Here is a 22,131-nt window from a genome sequence, read left to right as displayed (position 1 = left end):
CTTGGTCAACTAGGGTGCACCAAACTCAAGCATCTTAAAGGCTATTCGCCAATAGATTAACAGAGTCCTGCAGTAGTTGTTGGAATGGCAAATCACATAAAGCTAAGGCAGAACAACCTGATGTCTGTGCTCACACAGACTCAGCCACACAGACAACAAAACTGTGCTGAAGAAATTGTTTCTACACAGAAGGCACCCAAGGTTAGATCACTGAGATCACTGGAGTAAATTGACAAAGGAGGTAATCCTTCATTTGTAAAGTTGTTTTGATAAGTTTTCTAATAAAGCTGAGCCACCTTTTCAGCACAATTCCTTGCTGAGGAAAGCTTTGAAATATCTGCTACAGCAAACCCAAGACCATACCCTGCTGAAAGACAAATTATATTGAAAGCTAATTTTACACCTTGGGTGTGAAATGTGAAACCCAGGTGAACACAGGAGCTCAAAAGGGAGTGAGGAACTGGCTACAACCCTAGCTCAACCTTCTTTATCCCTTGCAGAGATGAAAATTCCAGTGTGAAGCCAACAGAACAGAAAACGCAGACTCATCCAGCACCCTGGTAAGGAGTCAGTGTGCACGAGGTTTAAGACAGGACAGCATTGTGCCTATATTGTCTGCACCACACACAATTTACACCGCTTTGGGAAGCCAGCCTCACCCCTGTTGCCGGCAGGAGAATGAAGGGGTAAAAGTCTGAATCAGGCAGAACATTCACCTGGGAGATGACAAGGAGGCACAGATGCCAAAATCACATCAGCTTCACCCCAGTGCAGCAATAGCACTGCCTTCCAGCCAACCACACTGAGTAGATCCTATCTTTCTTAGTAGTGTGGAGAAACAGAGGTTGCACATCCACAGATCCCTGAAGGTTACAGTGGTTGAGAAGGCATGTCCTATGCTGGTCTTCATTAGCCAGGGGATTGAGTTCAAGAGTCATCAGGCAATGTTGCAGCTCTATAAAACTCTGGTTAGACCACACTCGGAGCATTGTACTCAGTTCAGATTGCCTCATTAGAGGAAAGATGTAGAAGCTTTCGAGAGAATACAGAGGAGATTTACCATGATGCTGCCTAGATTAGAGAGCATGTCTTACGAAGATAGCTTGAGTGAGCTACGGCTTTTTTCTTTGGAACAGAGGACAAGAGGTAACTTGATAGAGGTGTATAAAATGATAAGAGGCTTCAACGGAGTGGGCAGCCACAGACTTTTTCCCAGGGTTGAAAGTGGCTAGTACAAAAGGGCTTAATTTTAAGTTGTTTGTAGGAAAGAAAGAGGGAATTGTCAAAGTTAGGATTTTTTTTTACACAGAGAGTGGTGGGTGTGCACTGCCAGGGATGACTGTAGAGGCAGATACACTGTGGACATTCAAGAGACTTTTAGATATGTACATGGATGAAAAAAATGGAAGGCTATGAGGGAGGGAAGGATTAGGTTGATCTTAGAGTAAGTTAAAAGTTTGGCAGTACATCATGGGCCGAAGGACTTGTACCGTGTAGCACTGTTCTATGTTCGATGTTCACCAGGATTAAAGTTGGGTATGCTTTAACAAGAACAGAAAAAATGCTGAAAGCAATTGTTAAAAATACCACAAGCTTTAGGTGAAGACTTAAGCAAAAATCGTCAATGGGTGCAAACTTCATCTGTACCCTCTCCCTTTTCAAACATTTATTATATAGACCTTCCTAGGAAATTCCAAGCCACCAGAATCTAGTGGCCAAGGGACAAGGTAGGTTAGGCCAAGAAGTGTGGTGAATAGAAATGTAAGACATCTCACATGGAGAATAAGTGGCAGGTCAGTAGGCCTCTGAACATTCTGTGAAAAGTCATAGGAAAGTTTTCTCTTCCTTACTGAGAAACCAAGGGGCCAAACACCTTTCAAGAAGACATTGGGTTTCAAATTCAGGATAAGTATTTTACAAACAAGAGTGAGTCTATTGTAAGACCTTTTTTTCTCCTAGTTACAAATTTAAGCTGTTTCCATGGTGAATATTGGCAACTAGTGCTGCCTGCATGGAGCTTTCAGCACGTGAGGACCCTCTTGGGAAACAAGTTGCAATAAGTTATAATGAAAGCAAATTGGAATGTATCCTATTCTCCATAAACACTTGAAAGAGAAATTGCTTTGTAAATAGATGCTGGGTAATGGAGCTTTTAAAACCGCAGTTCAACTCAAGGTCAGGATCTAAGAGAGCTGCACTGATATCGTGATGATTCAAGGTCATTTGGACAGAGACTGTAGCACAGATTGGCCCCACAGCTCCTTACTAGAGTTAATACTCCACCTGCTCTCAGCAGCGTGGCCTGGTGTCCCTTCCTCCCCTGAGTATTTATATTGGCTTACTCATCAAAAGGCTTGCACTTCTGTAATTATCCATCATCAAAGACAAATATATATACACACACAAAAAGGTGCCGGAAAGGCACCAGTAACATCATTCAGGATCTCACCCACCCTGCTCATGGACTGTTTGGCCTACTCCCATCACGAAGGAGGCTTTGTAGCATCCACGTTAGGACCACTAGACACAAAAAATAGTTGTTTCCCCCAAGCAGTAAGGCTAAAATAGCACCCCCACCACTAACCCACCACTCCACACCCCCAACCACCACTACTTTATCATTTCCTGTCAGTCACCTTATGTACAGACACTCCTGTACTTTATGGACATACAATCCATCTATGCATATAACCTAACTTATGTATTTATACTTATTGTGTGTGTGTGTTTTACTAGTATTGTGTTCTTTTTCTTTTATGGGGTTTTTGTGCTGCATCAGAGATGGAGTAACTTTCTCCTTTACACTTGTGTACTGGAAATGACATTAAACAATCTAGAATCAAGTGCTGTTTATCGTATCCCCAAGCACATTACAGTCAATGATGGAGGTAACATGGACTTGACAACACACTTGCAAATGCAGTAGTGTTAACGAGTTGTGGTAAAATTCCATCTTCCCCAGAACACACTGATGAAATTCCACACTGCCATCACAGAGAGCATCTTCACATCAGACATTACTGTCTGGTTTGGCGCAGCATCCTCTCATAATGTACAAAAACAACAGGGAACTGTCAGGTCAGCAGAAAAGGCCGTTATCTGCAGTCTACCATCACTGCAGGGCTTGTATGTGTCCAGATTGAAGCAGCCAGAAAAATCAGTGTGGACACCTTTGCTTGAAGAAGCTACCATTCTGGCTTCTTCCCCCCTCCTTTCCAATCCTGATGAAAGGCGTTGGACCAAAACATTGAGTCCTTATTCCTTTTCATAGATTCTGCTTGATCTCTTGAGTTCTTCCAGCATTTTGTATGTGTTACCCACCTTGCAACCTACCTTTTCCAAAAGCTCCCTTCTGGACAGTGCTATTAAAACAAAACATTCACACCATTTTACAGGGTTCTATGCCCAGGCAGTTGATCTGATGAATCCCCCCACCTCACCCCCATTCTATTTTTTACCCTCAGCACTGCTCTGCATCTTAAACACTTTTTCTAATGCTGTTTACATTGTAAATAGATGCTGGTGTTTATGTATTTATACACATTTTATTCCTAACCTCTAACGTTATATAATTCTTTATAATTATTGAATTTAGTTTTGTTGTTGTATGCCAATACACCACAGTGAACTCCTAACACATATAAATATAAATGGTGAATAAAGTTTATCCTTTTTGTTTTGTTAATGGTGGCCATAACACTCAGGAAGACAATGGAACCTTTTATCTTTACCTGAAAGAACTGATGTAATTTTACATCTCAGCTGAAGGAATGGCACCATCAACAGTATCACAATCCTTCAGTACTATATTTTTGGGTTCAAGAACATTAGTGAATCCAAGTAGTGAATGCAGAGGTAACCATTCCCAGGTGAGTGTTCTGCCTGACAAAGTCAAAGGTGTTATCTGCAAAGATGCAGCTGACTAATGCGAGCAAGTACCGGTTTGAAGGAGCTAGCATTAAACAGCATGGCAATAAAGTTTCATTGCATCACAGCTGCTAGAGTTCTGCCACCTCTGCTAACTAACAGAGAAACCAACGTCCATCCTTTTTATTGGAAATAAACCGAGGTAACAAAACTAAACTGTAAAAACACTGCAATTAATCATAGTGTGCAGGGTGACAATGGTATAAATGTTGCTGTGAAGCTTTCCCTACAGATATATTGGGCATAAGTCCCTACCAAGGTTTGCTATAATCTTGGCAGAAATTTGAGGAATCTCAAGATGAACCAGAGGTGGTATTCAGGCTGTTTTGCTTTATCAATATATCTAAAATAGAAGAAGTACTCAGGAGTCACTTGTACAGGCTCCAGCTTATTTTGTTGAAGGACCATTGACTTATTTCACTTATGTAACTATTCTGCCAGAGACATTCAAATTCAGTGCCAGGGTAGCTAGTGGGACCAAACAAGAGTGCTTCCTTGCTCTATCCCATTGAAACTACAATTACTTCCTTTTCAATATTTGAACAGTCCTCTAGTACAAGATGGACTCTTGACCTCACAGTTTACCTCCGTATGATCTTGCATCTTATTGGCTACACATACTGCACTTACTCTGTAACTGTAATATCTTATTCTATATTCAGTTGTTTTCCCTTGTACTGCCTTGATACACTGATGAAACAATCTGCATAAATGGCATAGAAAACAAATGTCTTTCATTGTATCTCAGTATATGTGACAATAAAAAAATTTACCAATTACATTTACCATTTACCAATTACCATTTACCAATTACCAATCCAATTTGCTCTTGAAAATTACTTAATCTGCTTCTCTCTTTCCGAGAGTGGATTCCAAATCTGAATAACTCAGAAGGCTGTTAAATTTTTATCTAGGCCTGATTCTTTTGCAAAGACCCAACTATGTTGCTAGTGGAAAGAATATACCCTTACTTAACCTGATTAATGGGTTGGAACGTGTGTTTTCTGATTCCATAAGCCAAAGCTTGTCAAGGTGATTTGAGAAACCTCAGAGAAAATAGTATTAATACTGCACAACTGTCCATCAATTTCAGCTGAAATCACAGAAACCTCGATAGAAAGTTAAGAAACAGGTCTATGAACCTACACTCCTTGGGAACATCAGATTATACTGCCTCCAATAAAATAATTTCAAGCAAATGCATCTCCAGACCTGGACTCAACACAGGATCCTTTGCTTCCTGACCAACAGACTGCAAAGATATTTCTTTATTTAGAGACAGTGCGGAACAGGTTCTTCCAGCCCAACGTGCTGCACTACCCAGCAACCCACCTATTTAACAGTAGCCTAATCACAGGACAATTTACAATGACCAAATAACCTACTAACTGGTACATCTTTGGAACATGGGAGGACATACAAACTCTTGGCATTGGCATCAGAACTGAACTCTGATGCTCCAAGCTGTAATAGTGTCAGATTTTGGAGTTCAGTTCCAACACCATGGCACCAACATCTCTGCCAGGATTATTTTCAACACTGGTGCCATCCTCAACCCCTTACTCTACTCCACATACTTCATACACTTCTATATTCTGTATCTTAATCCACATTCTGTTATTGATTTACCTTGTAATATCTTAATGTACTGTTGTATTGAAATGATCTATGGATTTTTCACTGTATCTCAGTACATGTTCCAATAAAAAGCAGATTTAATTTAAAAACTATGAAAGTTGGTATGGTAACTTTAGAAATACACTCAGTAGCTGCTTTATTAGGTACTCCTGTACACCTGCTGAGAAATGTAAATATCGAATCAGTCAATCATGGGGCAGCAACTCAAAGCATAAAATCAACAGACATGGTCAAGTTGTTCAGTTGTCATTCAGACCAAACATCAGAATGAGGAAGAAACGTGATGTAAGTGACTTTGACGATGGAATAATTATTGGAGCCAGATGGCTGGTTTGAGTATCTCAGAAACTGCTGATCTCCTGGAATGTTCACACACAACAGCTAGAACTTACCGAGAAAAACAAAAAAACATCCAGTGAGCGGCAGTTCTGTGGGTAAAAACACCTTGTTAGTGAGAGAGGTCAGAGGAGAATGGCTAGACTGGTTGAAGCTGACAAGAAGGTGACAATAACTCAATTAACCACATGTCACAACAGTGGTGTGCAGAAGAGCATCTCTAAACGAAGAGCATTTCAAACATTAAGTGGATGCAGAAGCAGCAGCAGACCGCAAATATACACTCAGAGTACAGAAGGTACCTAATAAAGTGGCCACTGAGTGTATATTTTTAAACAATATCTTTCTGGCTGTGATTTGCCAATACTTTTGAAGGGCAGAACATACAACAAAGGGGAAGGCTACTGTTACACTGTTAGGTTGCTTTGAAAGAGCTATCGATGTAGTCCCATTCTTCTCGCTCATATTCTTTGTCATAGACACTTAAAAGATTTGATGAATACAATACTATTCACGGTTTTGGGAGCCAATATGTACTTCTGAAGAGCAGTCAGTGACAAATCTCTTTTTATACAGAAATCATCTTGTTTCCCTTAAGCATCGCAGGAACAATTATTTATTGTCAAGCGACTGCTATGTTACCAATCCAGTACTCAAGGCCTGAAAGACAGCAGTAAGAAGAGTGCCTGGGTGATCAAAGGATATCAGTCCGAGTTTCCTCACTGATCCACCCGTTGTGCATCCAGATTTAGCAGAAAGTGGAAGTATGGGCTGGTGGAAATTAGACTGCGCATTCACCCATATTTTGGGCCAAGACCTTTCATCAAGATTGGAAAGGAAGGGGGAAGAGGTCAGAATAAGGTGAGGGGGAGGAGAAGAGCCGGAGAGTAGCAGAGGTCAGAGGGGGAGCAGCGAAAGAGGGTCTTACTAAACTCCCAAAGAGCAGATTTAAACTTCACTAGTCCAGATATGGTGTCTCAACCCAAAAACATCGATTGTCCACCTCTCTCCATAGATACCGCCCACTCAATTCCACTGGTGCTTTGCATGTAGCAGCTAAACCAAGCTGCATACATACTGTTCAACACCCCCCCCCCCCCCGTGCATGCATTCAATTCCTCAGTTTAAAGTGGCATAACTGCTTTCATGAATAATCCAAAGTCAGCAGTGCTTCAGCCCAGAGTGAGTTGGGAGGCAAACAAGTTGTAATTACACTGTAGACTCTCTGTCACAGGCCCAGTGCAAAATCTAGGCCATTTTCAGATTTGGAAAAATGACTGAATGATTCTCACTGAATGAATAACTGTATCACAGTATCCATGAGAAAATCAAATTAAACTTGACATGGGCATGGAAATGGAGGCTATTTAGGGCACAGTTTAGTAGTTGATGTGTTGTCTGCATGGCTGAGTCACAAAGAAACAAACTGTTGAGTATATTCAATGGATCAGAGATCCATCCACTCAGCAATTGTTTAATAGGGAAGGAACATAATCAAAGAGCACAGGAATCAGTCAAGTGCCTCATCCCCTATGCTCTTTGAATTTATGCAGTTCTTGTTACATAATTGGCATGTAAAGTGGCACAGGCTTCCACTGAATCAAGTTACGTTCATTAAGAATTGTAAACAAGACAGAAATCCACAGCATTATTTTACTATAATGCCAGAGCAGTTTCTCACTGCCTGGCTCCGGGAAGAAATAAATATATAGAGAGATATTTATCTGTGTAGATAGTACATTCAATCTATTGTTCCAAACAACCTAAAGCAATGGGACATCAGCCACTCTCAGTGTAACGTACACTAGACTTGACCTATGCTTGGGCAGCAGCTTAAATACTTGGTAATCACTTAGAGAAAATAAATCCCAAAATTAGTACAAGCTTCCTGTTATGCAAACATTTGCAGGTATATGTATCAAATTCAGAAAGTATAAGCTGATTAGAGAGCTGCTATTGTTAAAGATGGGTCATGTTTGAAGGGCTCTTTAACAAGAGATCATATCTAAACACAGGGAATTAAGTAGTTGGAGCGCAAACACAAGGCAGACTTGCTCACAACCCTGCCTCAGTTACATCGAGCAGCCTTGTTTCCTCACCAGAAAGTGGCAGCACCAAGGTCTGTCCCAAAGAATGGTGTGGAATTTGGGATGGGAGCTCAGAGATGTTTGTTAGCCCCAGGAGGGATATGGCAGAGGCTGGACTTACTCGACCATAGGAAAGGAAGTAATCAGGACAAAGCTGGTGTCACTTAGTGCATTTCACACTGCCAAGGATATCCCACTGTGTCATGGCTCATGAACATTTGTTTTTTTTCAAAGATAGCCCATTTGCACAGGAAGAGTCCAAATATAAATAATACAAAAACAATAACCTGTTTTGGCTAAATTGGTCTGTGAAGGTTCCTGAGGACTGGAAAACTGCAAATGTCACTCTACTTCTTAAGAAAGAGGCAGAAGAAAGGGGATTGTAGGCCAGTCAGTCTGACTTCAGTGATTGGGAAGATGTTGGTGTTGATTGTTAAGGATCGGGTTTCAGGGTACTTGGAGGCACATGATAATGGAGGCCAAAGTCAGCAAGGTTTCCTTAAGGGAAAATCTTGCCTGACAAATTAGTTGAAATTCTTTGAGGAAATAACAAGCAGAATAGACAAAGGACAGTTAGTGGATGTTGTTTATTTAGATTTTCATAAGGCCCTTGACTAAGTGCTGCACATAAGGCTGCGAAACAAGATCAGAAGCTATGATATTGCAGACAAGATATGAGTATGGCACGAAAATTGGCTGACTGCTGGGAGAAAAAGAGTGGGAATAAAGGGGACTTTTCTGGTTGGATGTCAATAACTAGTGCTGTTCCAAGGATAGGCGTTGAGACCACTTCTTTTCATGTTTTCACATGGAATTGATGGTTTATGGCCAAGCTTGCAGGTGCTACAGAGACAGATGGAATGGAAGATAGTGTCAAAGAAGCAGGGAGTCTACAGAAGGACTTAACCAGATTGGGAGAATGGGCTTAGAAGAGGCAGATGGAATAGAGTATGGAAGTGTATATGGAATGGAGGCATAGATTATTTTCTAAATTGGAAGAAAATTGGTGCAAAAGACCTCTTTGAGAAACTTTTGATGGCCCTAGGCCTGTACTTGCTGGAATGTAAAAGAATGAAGGGCATCTCATTGAAACCTATCGAATATTGAAAAACCTAGATAGAGTGGACATGGTGAGGATGTTTCCTATAGTGGGCAAGTCTAGGACCAGAGGGCACAGTATCAGAATAGAGGGATGTCCAATTAGAACAGAGATGAAGAGGAATTTCTTTAGCCAGAGGGTGGTGAATCTGTGGAATTCATTACCACGGACAGTTGTGGAGGCCAAGTCAATAAGTATATTTAAATTAGAAGTTGATGGGTTCTTGATTAGTCAGGGTATCAAAGGCTGTGGGGAGAAGGCAGGAGAATGGGATTGAGAGGGGTAATAAATCAGCTATAATAAAATAGTAGAGCAGACTCATTGGGCCGAATGGCCTAAATGTGTTCCTATGTCTTTTGGTAATGAATGCCAGCCAAGACAAGTTATAAAGAGGCACCACTTTTCGAGAAGTGCATAGGATCTTTTACATCCACTTGCATATCATGAATGTTAAGTTCATAACCAGGATAAAATAAATCCCACAATATATAGTGTCCAGCAGTACACTCTCTTTGCTTAAAATGGGGAAAGACACTTTCTTGAAGCAGTGACACTAAGGATATAGAACAAAAAAACTGACTAGTAAATGGGAACAATTTGCAAAACTAGTTATACCTTGCTCTCAAAAGTTCCCTGGCTTTCATGAAAATAATAATGTTAGGATCTTTTGGCTATTTCGTCAGCAAAGTCCATAGTTAATTATGGGATTTGTATTTGTTACCCTTTCTCTGCTGTCTACAAGACCACAAGTGAGAAATTGGTCTCTGTTGGAGGAAATGGTCTAAGTTAAGTGATCAACTTCTCACAGCTAAACTGTGTTCACATTCAGGTGCACTGCATTAGTAGAAGTAGCTTTTCAAATACCTGTGGTGGATCCATAAACCCAACAACTGTTTAAGAACGTGGATGGGTCTAATGCAGGTGGCACTGAGCGGGATCTGCTCAGTATGGTGTTACCACTAGTCCATACTGGTGTGTTGGGAGCTGACACTCACACTTGATGTGACACCTGGACAAGCGTTTCTTCTCTCTCCATTTCCGCAGCATCACTATGGTCTCCCAGATCTGTGTCACCAAGATCTTTCTCATCTCAACTACCATCCACATCTCCATCACTTTCCCCAACTTTCATTGCCACCTTGTCCGTTCAGTCTCAAGAAATACCTGTGAATCACGGCAGAAGAGAAGGTGTACATCATCCCCCAACCCCCACACTAGTCAGAGCAGTGAAGGCATGACGAGAAAGACTCTCCTGCTTTAATGGAGTTGGTCTGTACTGACTGCTCCTCTTTATGGTTCACATTATAATCTACAAACTCCACCCAAATAGACGGAAATCATAGGTGCTGCTCATGATCTAAGCAGTCAATGAATGAGCTAAGCATTACTATAGTCAGCCACAAAAGCACTATTATGGTAGCTGATCAGGTAAGGGGTTTTTGCTGAATCACTTTAAGGAACTGTGACTCTATCATCTCCCATCAAATCAGAGACACCTGGGGAGACAATGTCAACAGGACAATTTGGCTTCAGACCAAATTCCTACTTCACTAATTTCAAAAATGTTAATTGACTCAAGTGCAACACTTTAACGTTGCATTTGCTGAGTCCAATGTGACATTGGAGAGAAAGCTGGATTAAGGTATCAGTGCAGTGTTCACCTTCATACCTTGAGGCATTGCCAGAGGAGGTTAACTCTTCCCAATGACCCCACTCAATCTACTGATCGTTCTTAACACACCCACATTTCACTGCAAGTCTTAAGTTGATGGCAAACAGGAAGGCTTCCTATCCCAGGACATCATTTAGATGACTTAAGATGCATAACCATGAGGAGCATCATATTCTGGCATCTTATCCGTGGGACAGGCTGGTGCCTAGTTCACAACCTTCCCCAGTGGACGCCTTGGGGTTACAATCACCACCTCCCATCCCCAACCCTGGTCCACAATCAGAGGAAATGAGGGAAATTAATGGATGGAGGTGTTATTAGGTGCCACCCGACGACAGAGAAAGTTAAAGGCCTCTCCTGATATCATCTGTGGCATTATAGAAGCGAAGGCGTTGCTGCTGCGTGATTCCTACACCTTTCAATTGCGAGGCACAGGTTCCCAAATTCACTTTGGAGGTCATGGTCCACCGCGTCACAGGATGGGTTCTGTTCCATTCCAATCTACAAACGCTCCTTTCCACCTAAACAAATATAATGCACAGAAGACCATGCTTTAACCAAAGATCTCCTCCCTCACAGATGAATACAATTACATTCAGGTTTCTTAGATTAGATTAGATTAGAATAGCTTTATTTATCACATGTACGTTGAAACATTCAATGAAATTCTGATCAGTGAGGATTGTGCTGAGGGCAGCCCGCAATAGTCACCATGCATCTAGTTACCAATATAGCAAGCCCACAACTTACCTACCCTAACCGGACATCATTGGACAGTGAAAGGAAATCGATGCACCTGGAGGAAACCCACAATGTCACTGGGAAAACTTACAGTGATGGGAGTAGGAGACTGACCCTACAATTGGCACTGCAAAGAGATGTGCTAACCACTATGCTATTGCACCTCCCCTTGCTCTATGCCAGGCAACATGGTAGCAAATAAGTCATATACTTGTGTTAAGTCCACTCCATATGTGGTCAGAAGAAACATCATGCTTGTCTGAGACTCTTAAAACATTTCAACACCACTATTGTTCTGTAACATTAAATTAGTAGCAATAGCTTGTGCAACTACTTAAGCAAAGTGAGCCATTCAGCATAACGAATGATTGTGTATAGTGTTTTACAGGATTAAATATTATCATTGATTTAATACCCAGCACCAAGATACGCTTATTACAAAATGGTCCTTTCTGTTTTAAATGACATCCCTATATACTGAGACTACATCCCCAATGAGCTAAGAGTACTCCTCTTTTCTCAGCCAGACAATAGCAATACCTATGTCAATCTGCTGTTTACTAGCTCAGTGCTCAACACCAAGATACCCTCAGTAATATTCAACAAGCTCCAAAGCCTGGGCCTCTGTACCTCCATCTGAAACTGGATGGATCCTTGACTACCTCATTGGGCCACCACAGTCAGTGCAGATCAGAAATAACATCTCCTCCTCACCAACAATCAACAGTGGCTCATCTAAGCTGCTTCACCCAGCTCAGACATCATCTATAAATTTGCTGATTATACAACTACTGTTGGCAGAATTTCAGATGGTTACAAGGAGACATACAGGAGTGAGATAGATCAACTCGTGTTGTGTTACAACAACTTGCATTCAATGTCGATATGATTAAGGAACTGAATGTGGACTTGAGGAAGGGGGAAGTGGAAGAAACATTCACAAGCCCTCATCGAGGGATTAGGAGTGGAAAGGTTGAGCAGCTTCTTCTCTTTGCGATTAGACCATAAGATATAGGAGCAGAAGTAGGCCATTTAGCCCATCAAGACTGCTCCACCATTCAATCATGGGTTGACGCAATTTTTCCAGTCATCCCCATTCCCTTGCTTTCACCCCAAACCTCTTGATGCCTTGGCTAATCAAGAACCTATCTACCTCTGCCTTAAATGCACTCAATGACTTGGCCTCCACAGCCACTTATGGCAACAACTTCCACAGATTTATCACCCTCCGACTAAAGTAATTTCTCCGCATCTCTGTTCTAAATGGGCGTCCTGAAGTTGTGATCTCTTGTCCTAGAATCCCCTACCATGGGAAATAACTTTGCCATATCTAATCTGTTCAGGCCTTTCAACATTCAAAATGTTTCTGTGAGGTCTCCCCTCATTCTCCTGAACTCCAGGGAATACAGCCCAAGAGCTGCCAGACATTCCTCATACGATAATCCTTTCATTTCTGGAATCATCCTTGTGAATCTTCTCTGAACCCTCTCCAATGTCAGTATATTCTTTCTAACATAAGGAGCACAGAACCGCACACAATACTCCAAGTGTGGTCTCACCAGTGCCTTATACAGCCCCAACATCACATCCCTGCTCCTATTTTTTATGCCTCTAGAAATGAATGCCAATATTGTAGTCGCCTTCTTCACAACCGACTCAACTTGGAGGTTAACCTTTAGGGTATCCTGCACAAGGACTCCCAAGACCCTTTGCATCTCTGCATTTTGAATTCTTTCCCCATCTAAATAATAGTCTGCTCATTTATTTCTTCCACCAAAGTGCATGACCAACATTTTCCAATTGTATTTCATTTGCCACTTCTTTGCCCATTCCCTAAACTATCCAGGTCTCTCTGCCGGCTCTCTGTTTCCTCAATACTACCCACTCCTCCACCTATCTTTGTGTCATCGGCAAATTTAGCCACAAATCCAGTAATACCGTAGGTCCAAATCATTGACATACATTGTAAAAAGCAGTGGTTTCAACACCGACACCTGTGGAACTCCACTGGTAAATGGCAGGCAGCCAGAATAGGATCCCTTTATCCCCACTCTGTTTTCTGCTGAATAGCCAATGCTCCACCCATGCTAGTAACTCCCCTGTAATTCCTGGGCTCTTACCTTGCTAAGCAGCCTCATATGCGGTACCTTGTCAAAGGCCTTCTGAAAATCAAAGTACTCCGCATCTACTGCATCTCCTTTGTCTACCCTGCTTGTAATTTCCTCAAAGAATTGCAGTAGGTTTGTCAGGCAAGATTTTCCTTTCAGGAAACCATGCTGGCTTTGGCCTATCTTGTCATGTGCCTCCAGATACTCTGTAATCTCATCCCTAACGATGGGTTCCAACAACTTCCCAACCACTGATATCAGGCTAACAGGTCTATAGTTTCCTTTTTGCTGCTTCCCACCCTTCTTAAGTAGTGGAGTAACATTTGTAATTTTCCAGTCATTCGGTACAATGCCAGAATCTATCGATTCTTGAAAGATCATTGTTAATGCCTCTGCAATCTCTCCAGCTACTTCCTTCAGAACCCAGGGGTGCATTCCATCAGGTCCAGGAGATTTATCCACCCTCAGACCATTAAGTTTCCTGAGCACCTTCTCAGTTGTAATTCTCACTGCACAAACTTCACCTTCCGGTATACTGCAGACGTCTTCCACTGTGAAGATTGATGGAAAATACGCATTCAGTTCCTCTGCCATCCCTGTGTCTCTCATTACAGTATCTCCAAAGTCATTTTCTATTGGTCCTATATCTACCCTCGACTCACTTTTACCCTTTATATACTTAAAAAAGCTTTTAGCATCTTCTTTGATATTAGTTGCCAACTTCCTTTCATAATTCATCTCTTCCTTCCTAATGACCTTCTTAGCTTCCTTCTGCAAGTTTTTAAAAGCTTCCCAATCCTCTATCCTCCCACTAGCTCTGGCTGCCTTGTATGCCCTCTCCTTGGCTTTGACTTCACTTGTCAGCCACGGGAGTGTCCTTCTTCCCTTTGAAAATTTCTTATTTGGAATATACCTGTCTTGCACTTCCCTCATTTTCACAGCAACTCCAGCCATTGCTGCTCTGCTGTTCTTCCTGGTAGTGTCCCTTTCCAGTTAACTTTAGCCAGTTTCCCTCCCATACCATTATAATTTCCTTTATTCCACTGAAATACTGACTCATTGGATTTTTCTCCCTCTCAAATTTCAATGCGAACTCTATCATATTGTGATCACTGTTCCCTAAAATTAGATTTCTGAATGATCTATGAACCTAGGAACACTGCTTCACTATTCTACTTTTCCACTATTTGTAACTTAGTATTATTTATGTCTTGCACTGTATTGCTGTCACAAAACAATGAACTGCATGACATATAAAGCTGATTTTTCATTCTCCTAATGTCTATTTATAGCACCTACTCTGTTAATTTCCCTTTATATCTTACACAATGAATTTGTTTGCCTGCTGTGTGAATGGAAATTTACCTAATCGACTGCACTGGGGTTAGCGTGCAGTTCTGCTCTCCTTATCTGAGGAAGGATGTTCTTGCCCTGGGGGAAACACACAATGACCTCAGTGAAACTTATAAAATCCCATGAAACTGGACAGATTGGTGAATACAAGAAAAAATGTCCAGATAATGGGATTCCAGATTCATGGGTCACAGCCTAAAGACACGAGAGATGGGCCATTTAAAACAGAGATAATATACTTGATCACCAAACAGTGGTGAAATTAAGGTCAAAGCAGTTTTTTTGTTTGTTGCATCAAACCATTAATGGTATTCAAGGAAGAGTTAGATATCCTTGTTATGGTTGAGGAGATGAAGGCAGAACGTATTGGTGTATAAAAGTTGCATTGTTTGCTGTGTAACCAAAACAACTAGCTTGGAACTTGCTATTTGCTATGCATGTATCCAATTTAGTAGGAGAATGAAATCTTAAGAATGTAGAAGACAATGGTGTGTTAATGAGAAGTAGCTAAGAGATGTAGATTAGAACATGATTAAGTCAATGGGTAGAAACAATAGTGGCGGATGTACTTGTGATACGCACCTATAGACCGATTGGATATGCTAATACAACTAAACCAGGAGATTGCTATAAAAAATGCTATGTACAAGGATTGGTGGGCAATCAGCGACTAGTTCAATGACTGTCTCAGCTTTGATTTGCAAATTAAAGTTTAACCCTTCTTTAAGAATCTTCTGCGTCTCCTGGTCGTTTGTGGGGCACGAGAAACCACAACAAAATTGGCGACCGCGGCTGGACCGGAAAGAGACCCGCGGAAAGGAAGCGGTAGATTGGGGACGCTTCCCAGTCCTCTAGGGACCCCCACAAGGCTAACAGAATTAAGGGTGCACCCAAACAAAAGGTAAGCGCTTTTTGCGACAATTTGGACTAAGAATTCTGTTGGTTTTGGGGAGGTCTTGGAGTCTCAGAAGTGTGGAACCACTGCCGAAGGGTCTCTCCGGTCCAAAGAATCTGGCAGAATTGGGGGTTAACAGGAGGCTCAGAGGATTGATCAAGAACACTGCAGTGAGGGTAAGTACAAATAAGTTAATAAGAAGTTAAGAAAAATTCCACGTGGTGTTGGAAAATCCCTGTGGATACCGCTTCGTATGAAACTAAGGTCTGAATGGGCAGGGAAAGGAAAATAGAGAAAAATCCTTGTGGATACCGCCTTAAGAGATAAGGGTCTGAATAGACGAGTTGCAAAGAGAAAGTTCTGTGGATACCGCTCTGAATAGAGGTCTGTACGGGCAGAACAGAATAGGAAACAAGGACAGTCCAATATATCGTTTAAAGTGCTGGTAGATAGACGATAGACTAGGCATAGAATTAGAGTAAATAATATTATCCTGTAAACGAACTGTGAATCTCTGAAATACCTTAAAAAGAGAGAACAACATGACAGGTAAAGGAACGGCAGTAGAGATTCTGAGCAAAAAAAATCCCAGTAAATAAATATGAGATCACAAAAACTTTAGAAAAATGGGAAAATCAAGACAGAAAGGAAGGACTCCACAGGGAGACCGAGGGAAGAAGAGGACCCCGGAGAAATTTGCGTGGGAGGCAGTAAAGACATACCCTGAGACAGATGGGGAGTCAGGCGAGGAGGAGAGCCAGGGCAGGTGGGAAGAAGGAGGAAGAATGATGCCGTTGTTAGTTAAAGGATCAGGACAAGTGCAGTATATCCCTTGGGGATACAAGGACCAAGAAGGGCTGAAAAACACTCTGCCCTATCTACATGAAGGAGCAGGGAAATGGATTAGAGCCTTTGAAGAAGAAACGGCGGGATGATTATTGGCTATGGGAGATTTGAAGGCACCATTGATAAGGTTGATGGGAACCTCCAAATTTAATAAACTAGTGGAAATGGCTGGCATAGTAAACTCGAACGACCCGAGAACTGATGGAGACGGGTTTGACAGAGTGAGGCAGAGGGTATGGCAGGCCCTCAGGAAGCTTTATCCACCCAAAGTGGACCCCAAAGCCTTAAAGGGGGATCCACTGGGAGACACTGAAAACCCAGCAGCCTACGTAGAAAACCAGTTGAAAAGGTGGAGATTGGAGACCGAGCAAGAGGTGGAAAATAGCTTATTTATCACCACACTGTTCCGACATAGCATTTTGGATGCAATGCCTCCGCAAGTAAACTCCAAACTGGAGGAAGTGGTTAGGCTGACGTCAATGACCCCACAAGAATTTAGAGACCACGTAGTCCATGCGGTTGAGAAATACCAGAAAGACAAACGAAGGTTGGCTGAGCAGCAGGAAGAGGTGCAATGAAAGTTAATACAAATGCAGCTCGAAGAACTCAAAAAGGAAAAGGAGAAAAGCAAAAAGATGCTGCCAGCAACCACCAGTCCGAGTACAGCCATCGAACTGGACAAAGCACTGCTATATGGAGGGAACGATCATACTGTAAGACAAGGGCCGGAAAACCCCATGCCAATAATCAATGTCTTTGGAGGAGCATTCCCACAAATGCCCTATCAGGAACAGACTAAATTCAAACAGCCCAGACAGGACTGGAAGTCCCAAGGAGGGGGACAGAGGAGAATGGGCAAACGGGACCAGTGAGGAAACAAGGGGAAAGAGAGGTAGAGAGATTGTGCTGGGGATGTAATCAGCCAGGTCACATGAGAAGATATTGTCCATTTACACCATGGCCTGTCACACACCAGCAGGAACTGATAAGAAGGGAACTAAAGTTTAGCCAAGGACCAGCCCAAGCGGACCTGTGAACCCCTATGCGAGGTATTAGGGGTGCCTCGAGAACTCGAGTGGGAAGGGACATTACCCAATGATAACAAGGGAGGCAGACGAGGAACCCATTGTTCAGGTTATGTTAGAAGGGCAACTGACACCAATGATGATAGATACTGGAGCCACGTACACTTGTGTACAGCCACAGTATGCCCTTCATCTTCCCATGTCAGGAAAGTTTATTAAGACGGTAGGGTTCTCGGGGAAAACACAGTTGACACAGTGCACGGCTCCAGTGCAGTTGAGAATGGGAAATAAAGGAATTGTTTTGCCGGTGCTAGTATTTAAAGGAACTCCGATTAATTTGTTAGGCAGAGAAGCCTTATTGAAACTGGAATTAAAATTAGAATGCACATTTCTGGTGCAAAGAGCAGGGGCTCAATTGATAGTGAGAGAAGACAAGAAGGCTAATGTCTTTTGGATAGGAGACATCGCAGATCAGATTCAGGGAACCTGGGAAAAATGGAAAAAGGGCGTGCAGGCTATATTACCCAGGGCTGTAATGCCCAAATCTAGGCTACATTGTACAGTGATTTTTGACGAGACTCAGAACAGGGAGTTAGAGGAGAGATGGCACCTGGAGGCATGCACCCAACAGCACCTGGAAGGGGAGGCTGTGATAATTGGAAAGCAAAGCAAGGGGCAGCTTTACAAGTTAAGTGGAACACCTTTTTAGAAAAATGGTACAGGATACCAGAGGCTGCGCCCCACGTAACGTTGTTGGTAAACAAGGGATATCAGTCTAAAGACTTAGGACCCTTAGTTAAGAGTGCTGAAACCGTAACAGTGTGGAGGAAAATCACGCCAGAGGTGTGGATATCAGAAGACAACAATTGCATTAAAATAATGGTAAGTGTAGATATGGAAAGGACAGTGAGAGAGGTTGAAATAACTCCCCAACCACACACGCTTTTGACTAATGTTCCACCAGAAGCAAGTTACTTTTCAGTGATTGATTTGTGTTCGGCTTTCTTCAGCATTCCTCTGGCTGACCAGTGTCAGTATCTGTTTGTATTTACTTACAGAGGTGCTCAGTATACCTATACCAGAATGCCGCAAAGGTTTAAACATTCACCACGTTTTTAATCAGGTGTTGAAGGCGGATCTAGAGGGCATACCATTGGAAAGTACATTGTTACAATATGTGGATGACCTGTTGATTTGCTCCCACTGCGAGGAACAGTGTGAGCAGGACACTATAACTCTGTTAGAGAAGCTGGCGCACGGAGGACATAAAGTATCCAAAAAGAAACTGCAATTTTGCATGCAGCAAGTGGAATACTTAGGCAGGGTAAATTCCAAGGGAGTGAAGGCGATAGCACCAGATCAGATTGAGGCAATAACTAAGGCCCCAAAACCCCAGACTGTAGGGCAGATGATGACGTTTTTGGGAATGGCAGGGTACAGCTCAGATTGGATAGGAGAATATGCTGATATTGTGGCACCTTTGAGAAAGATAATGAAAGAAGCAGGACATACAAATTTGAAGAACGGCTTACAGTGGAATGGAGAGGCGGAGATAGCTTTCAATACTATTAAGCAGGAATTGCAGTCAGCACCAGCATTAGCTTTGCCTGACTACGAGAAGGTTTTTCATTTGTATGTATCCAACCGACAGGAGGGTTATGTCACAGTGGTTCTAACACAAGAGACAGGCACAGGAAAAGCAAAGCAGCCGATAGCATACTACAGTATGAGACTAGATGAGGTGGCTCAGGGGTATCCACCCTGTTATCAGGGATTGGCAGCGCTGTACTATGCATATGAAAAGGCATCATCTGTAACCCTGGGCTATCCAGTGACTCTGTACACATACCACAAAGTAGCAGAATTGCTGGAAAGAGGGAAATTTGTGTTGATGCCAGCCAGGACAGCAGCGTATCAGATGCTATTGACATTTCCAGACATAACTATACAGAGATGTACTACCAGTAATATAGCCAATTTTGTCCCTTTGGGCTATGAAGGAGAACCCCATGATTGTGTAGGGAAGACGATGACATTTGCCAAATTGAGAGCAGATTTACGGTCAGAACCACTAGAGGATGCAGATAAAAAGGTTCTGTTCGTAGATGGCTCTTGTTATAGGGATTATGATGGAAATCATGCAGGGTTCTCAGTAGTGCAGCAGGATCAGTCGAGCTATAAGATTATTAGGATGGAGTCCTGCCCCCAACCGTGTTCCGCCCAACTAGTGGAAATCAAAGCCCTGACAGCTGCGTGTGAAATGATGGAAGCTGAGAAAGTAGACATCCGTACTGATTTGGCATATGCTCATGGAGTATGCCATTTGTTCGGGGCAGTGTGGAAGCAGAGAGGTTTTAAAAAGAGTAATGGAGATCCCAAACAACATTGTCAGCAAATTCTAGACTTGATAAAAGCCATAATGAAACCTGAAGCATTGGCTATAGTAAAATGCCAGGCACATAAAAAGGGAAATGATGTAATAACAAAGGGAAATGAAGCTGCAGACGAGGCAGCCAGAAAAGCGTCTGGGTGTACATCAGCTGTCATTGCCCCCCAGGTAAGCCTAGCTCCAGAACCTGTGGTAGAGGACCTAATTGAAATACAAGGTAAGGCAACTTCGGCAGAACAGACAATGTGGAGACGAAGGGGGGCCAAGCAGAACCCGGAAGGCTTGTGGAGCACGGAAGACGGTTTGTTGGTAGCGCCCACCCCTCTACTGACGTTTCTGATTTCAGAAGCGCATGGGATTGACCATTGTGCAAGGGGGGGAAGAAATAAAGAAGGATGGTTTTTGGTCACCTTATTTACAGGCTTCAGTGGACTCTGTCTTGTCACAGTGCGAGGTATGCGCACAGAATGCAGGGTTCGGACATCAGACTGGTTAGAAAGTAGACTTGGAGGATGGGGAGCATGGCTGACTAAAATGGCAATAATTGTCAGTATTGTATTGTTGAGCTGTGCGCTTGTGCTGTGCTGTTTTCTTCCTTGTCTCAAGTCCCTTGGAGTGCGTGCTGCAACCAAACAATTTCCGACGCTCGTGGCAATTACTGAAGCAAGCTTAGTGGAGAAAGAAACACCGAAAATGTATCGTTACAGCCTAAAACACCTGCAGGATGAACAAGAGCAAAACAACAGTGTGGGAGTAGATTGTAAGGGCTTCTGAGTCTTTTTCCCTGCCTCAGGTACAAAGGGACAGGTTTTTGGCTCAGCGGCCCAGGGTAACAGGGAAAGAATACTTTGAGGTCTTGGCGCAGAAAATTATAGTTTAACCCGAGATTTAGGAATAAGTGCTTGAGTTTATTGGGGCTTTTGTGCACCGACTCTTAGTCTTCTTTCTCTGTGTGAGACCCTATGGGTCGGGTCTCAAAGGGGGGATATATTGGAGTATAAAAGTTGCATTGTTTATTGTGTAACCAAAACTATGTAGTCAGCTTTGAACTTGCTATTTGCTATGCATGTATCCAATTTAGTAGGAGAATGAAATCTTAAGAATGTAGAAGACAATGGTGTGTTAATGAGAAGTAGCTAAGAGATGTAGATTAGAACATGATTAAGTCAATGGGTAGAAACAATAGTGGCGGATGTACTTGTGATACGCAATTATAGACCGATTGGATATGCTAATGCAACTAAACCAGGAGATTGCTATAAAAAATGCTATGTACAAGGATCGGTGGGCAATCAGCGACTAGCTCAATGACTGTCTCAGCTTTGATTTGCAAATTAAAGTTAGACCCTTCTTGAAGAATCTTCTGCGTCTCCTGGTCATTTGTGGGGCACGAGAAACCACGACAAACGCAGGAACTGGGTACTGAATATGGATAAAGAACCACGGCAAGGTGGCATGGTAGCGTAGTAGTTACAGCAATGTTTAACAGTACCAGCAACCGGGGTTCAATTCCTGCCGCCGTCTGTAGGGAATTTATACCTTCTCACCGGGACCATGTAGGTTTCCTCTCGGTGCTCCAGTTTCCTCCCATAGTCCAAAGATTCACCGGTTGTTAATTGAATACTGTACCATGATTAGGCTAGTGTTAAATTGGGATTTGCTGGGTGGTGCGATTCGAAGGGCTGGAAGGGCCTATCTGTGCTGAATCTCAATAAATAAATAATATATTAATAATATTGAAAGGAAGAGCAATCCCAAAAATCCAAATGACTTACTGTTTCTAGTTTTTAGATAACACAGTGGTTTAAGACACATTCAGATCAATTTTCCATAGCAGGAGAATTAAGGGTAATGGAGAAAGTTAGGTAAGTGGAGCTGAGTCCACGGCCATGATCTCATTCAATGGCAGAGCAGGCTCAAAAGGTCCGACATGCTGCTGTTTCACATTTTCTAAGAGTCCCTGCAATGGTCTTTCCAAGGGTTGGAGAGTCCAGAACTATAGTGCCTATAAAAAG

At 42.4% G+C, this 22,131-nt stretch overlaps 1 protein-coding gene across 2 annotated transcripts in view; it reads right to left on the bottom strand.

Moving 5' to 3' along the window:
- Positions 1-8,952: 8,952 nt before the first annotated feature.
- mindy4 (MINDY lysine 48 deubiquitinase 4) overlaps positions 8,953-22,131 on the bottom strand; it is a 331,295-nt gene continuing 318,116 nt past the window's right edge. For both annotated transcript variants that reach the window (XM_059971726.1, XM_059971727.1), the window contains exon 18: positions 8,953-11,280. In XM_059971726.1, coding sequence (XP_059827709.1) covers positions 11,232-11,280 — 49 coding nt within the window. In that variant the 3' untranslated portion in view covers positions 8,953-11,231. The remainder of the gene's footprint in view (positions 11,281-22,131) is intronic.

Source organism: Hypanus sabinus, chromosome 6, assembly GCF_030144855.1.
Source record: "Hypanus sabinus isolate sHypSab1 chromosome 6, sHypSab1.hap1, whole genome shotgun sequence".
NCBI classification, from domain to species: domain Eukaryota; kingdom Metazoa; phylum Chordata; class Chondrichthyes; order Myliobatiformes; family Dasyatidae; genus Hypanus; species Hypanus sabinus.
The sequence above is the reverse complement of the archived record's forward strand: the minus strand, read 5'-3'. Positions and strand labels throughout refer to the sequence as shown.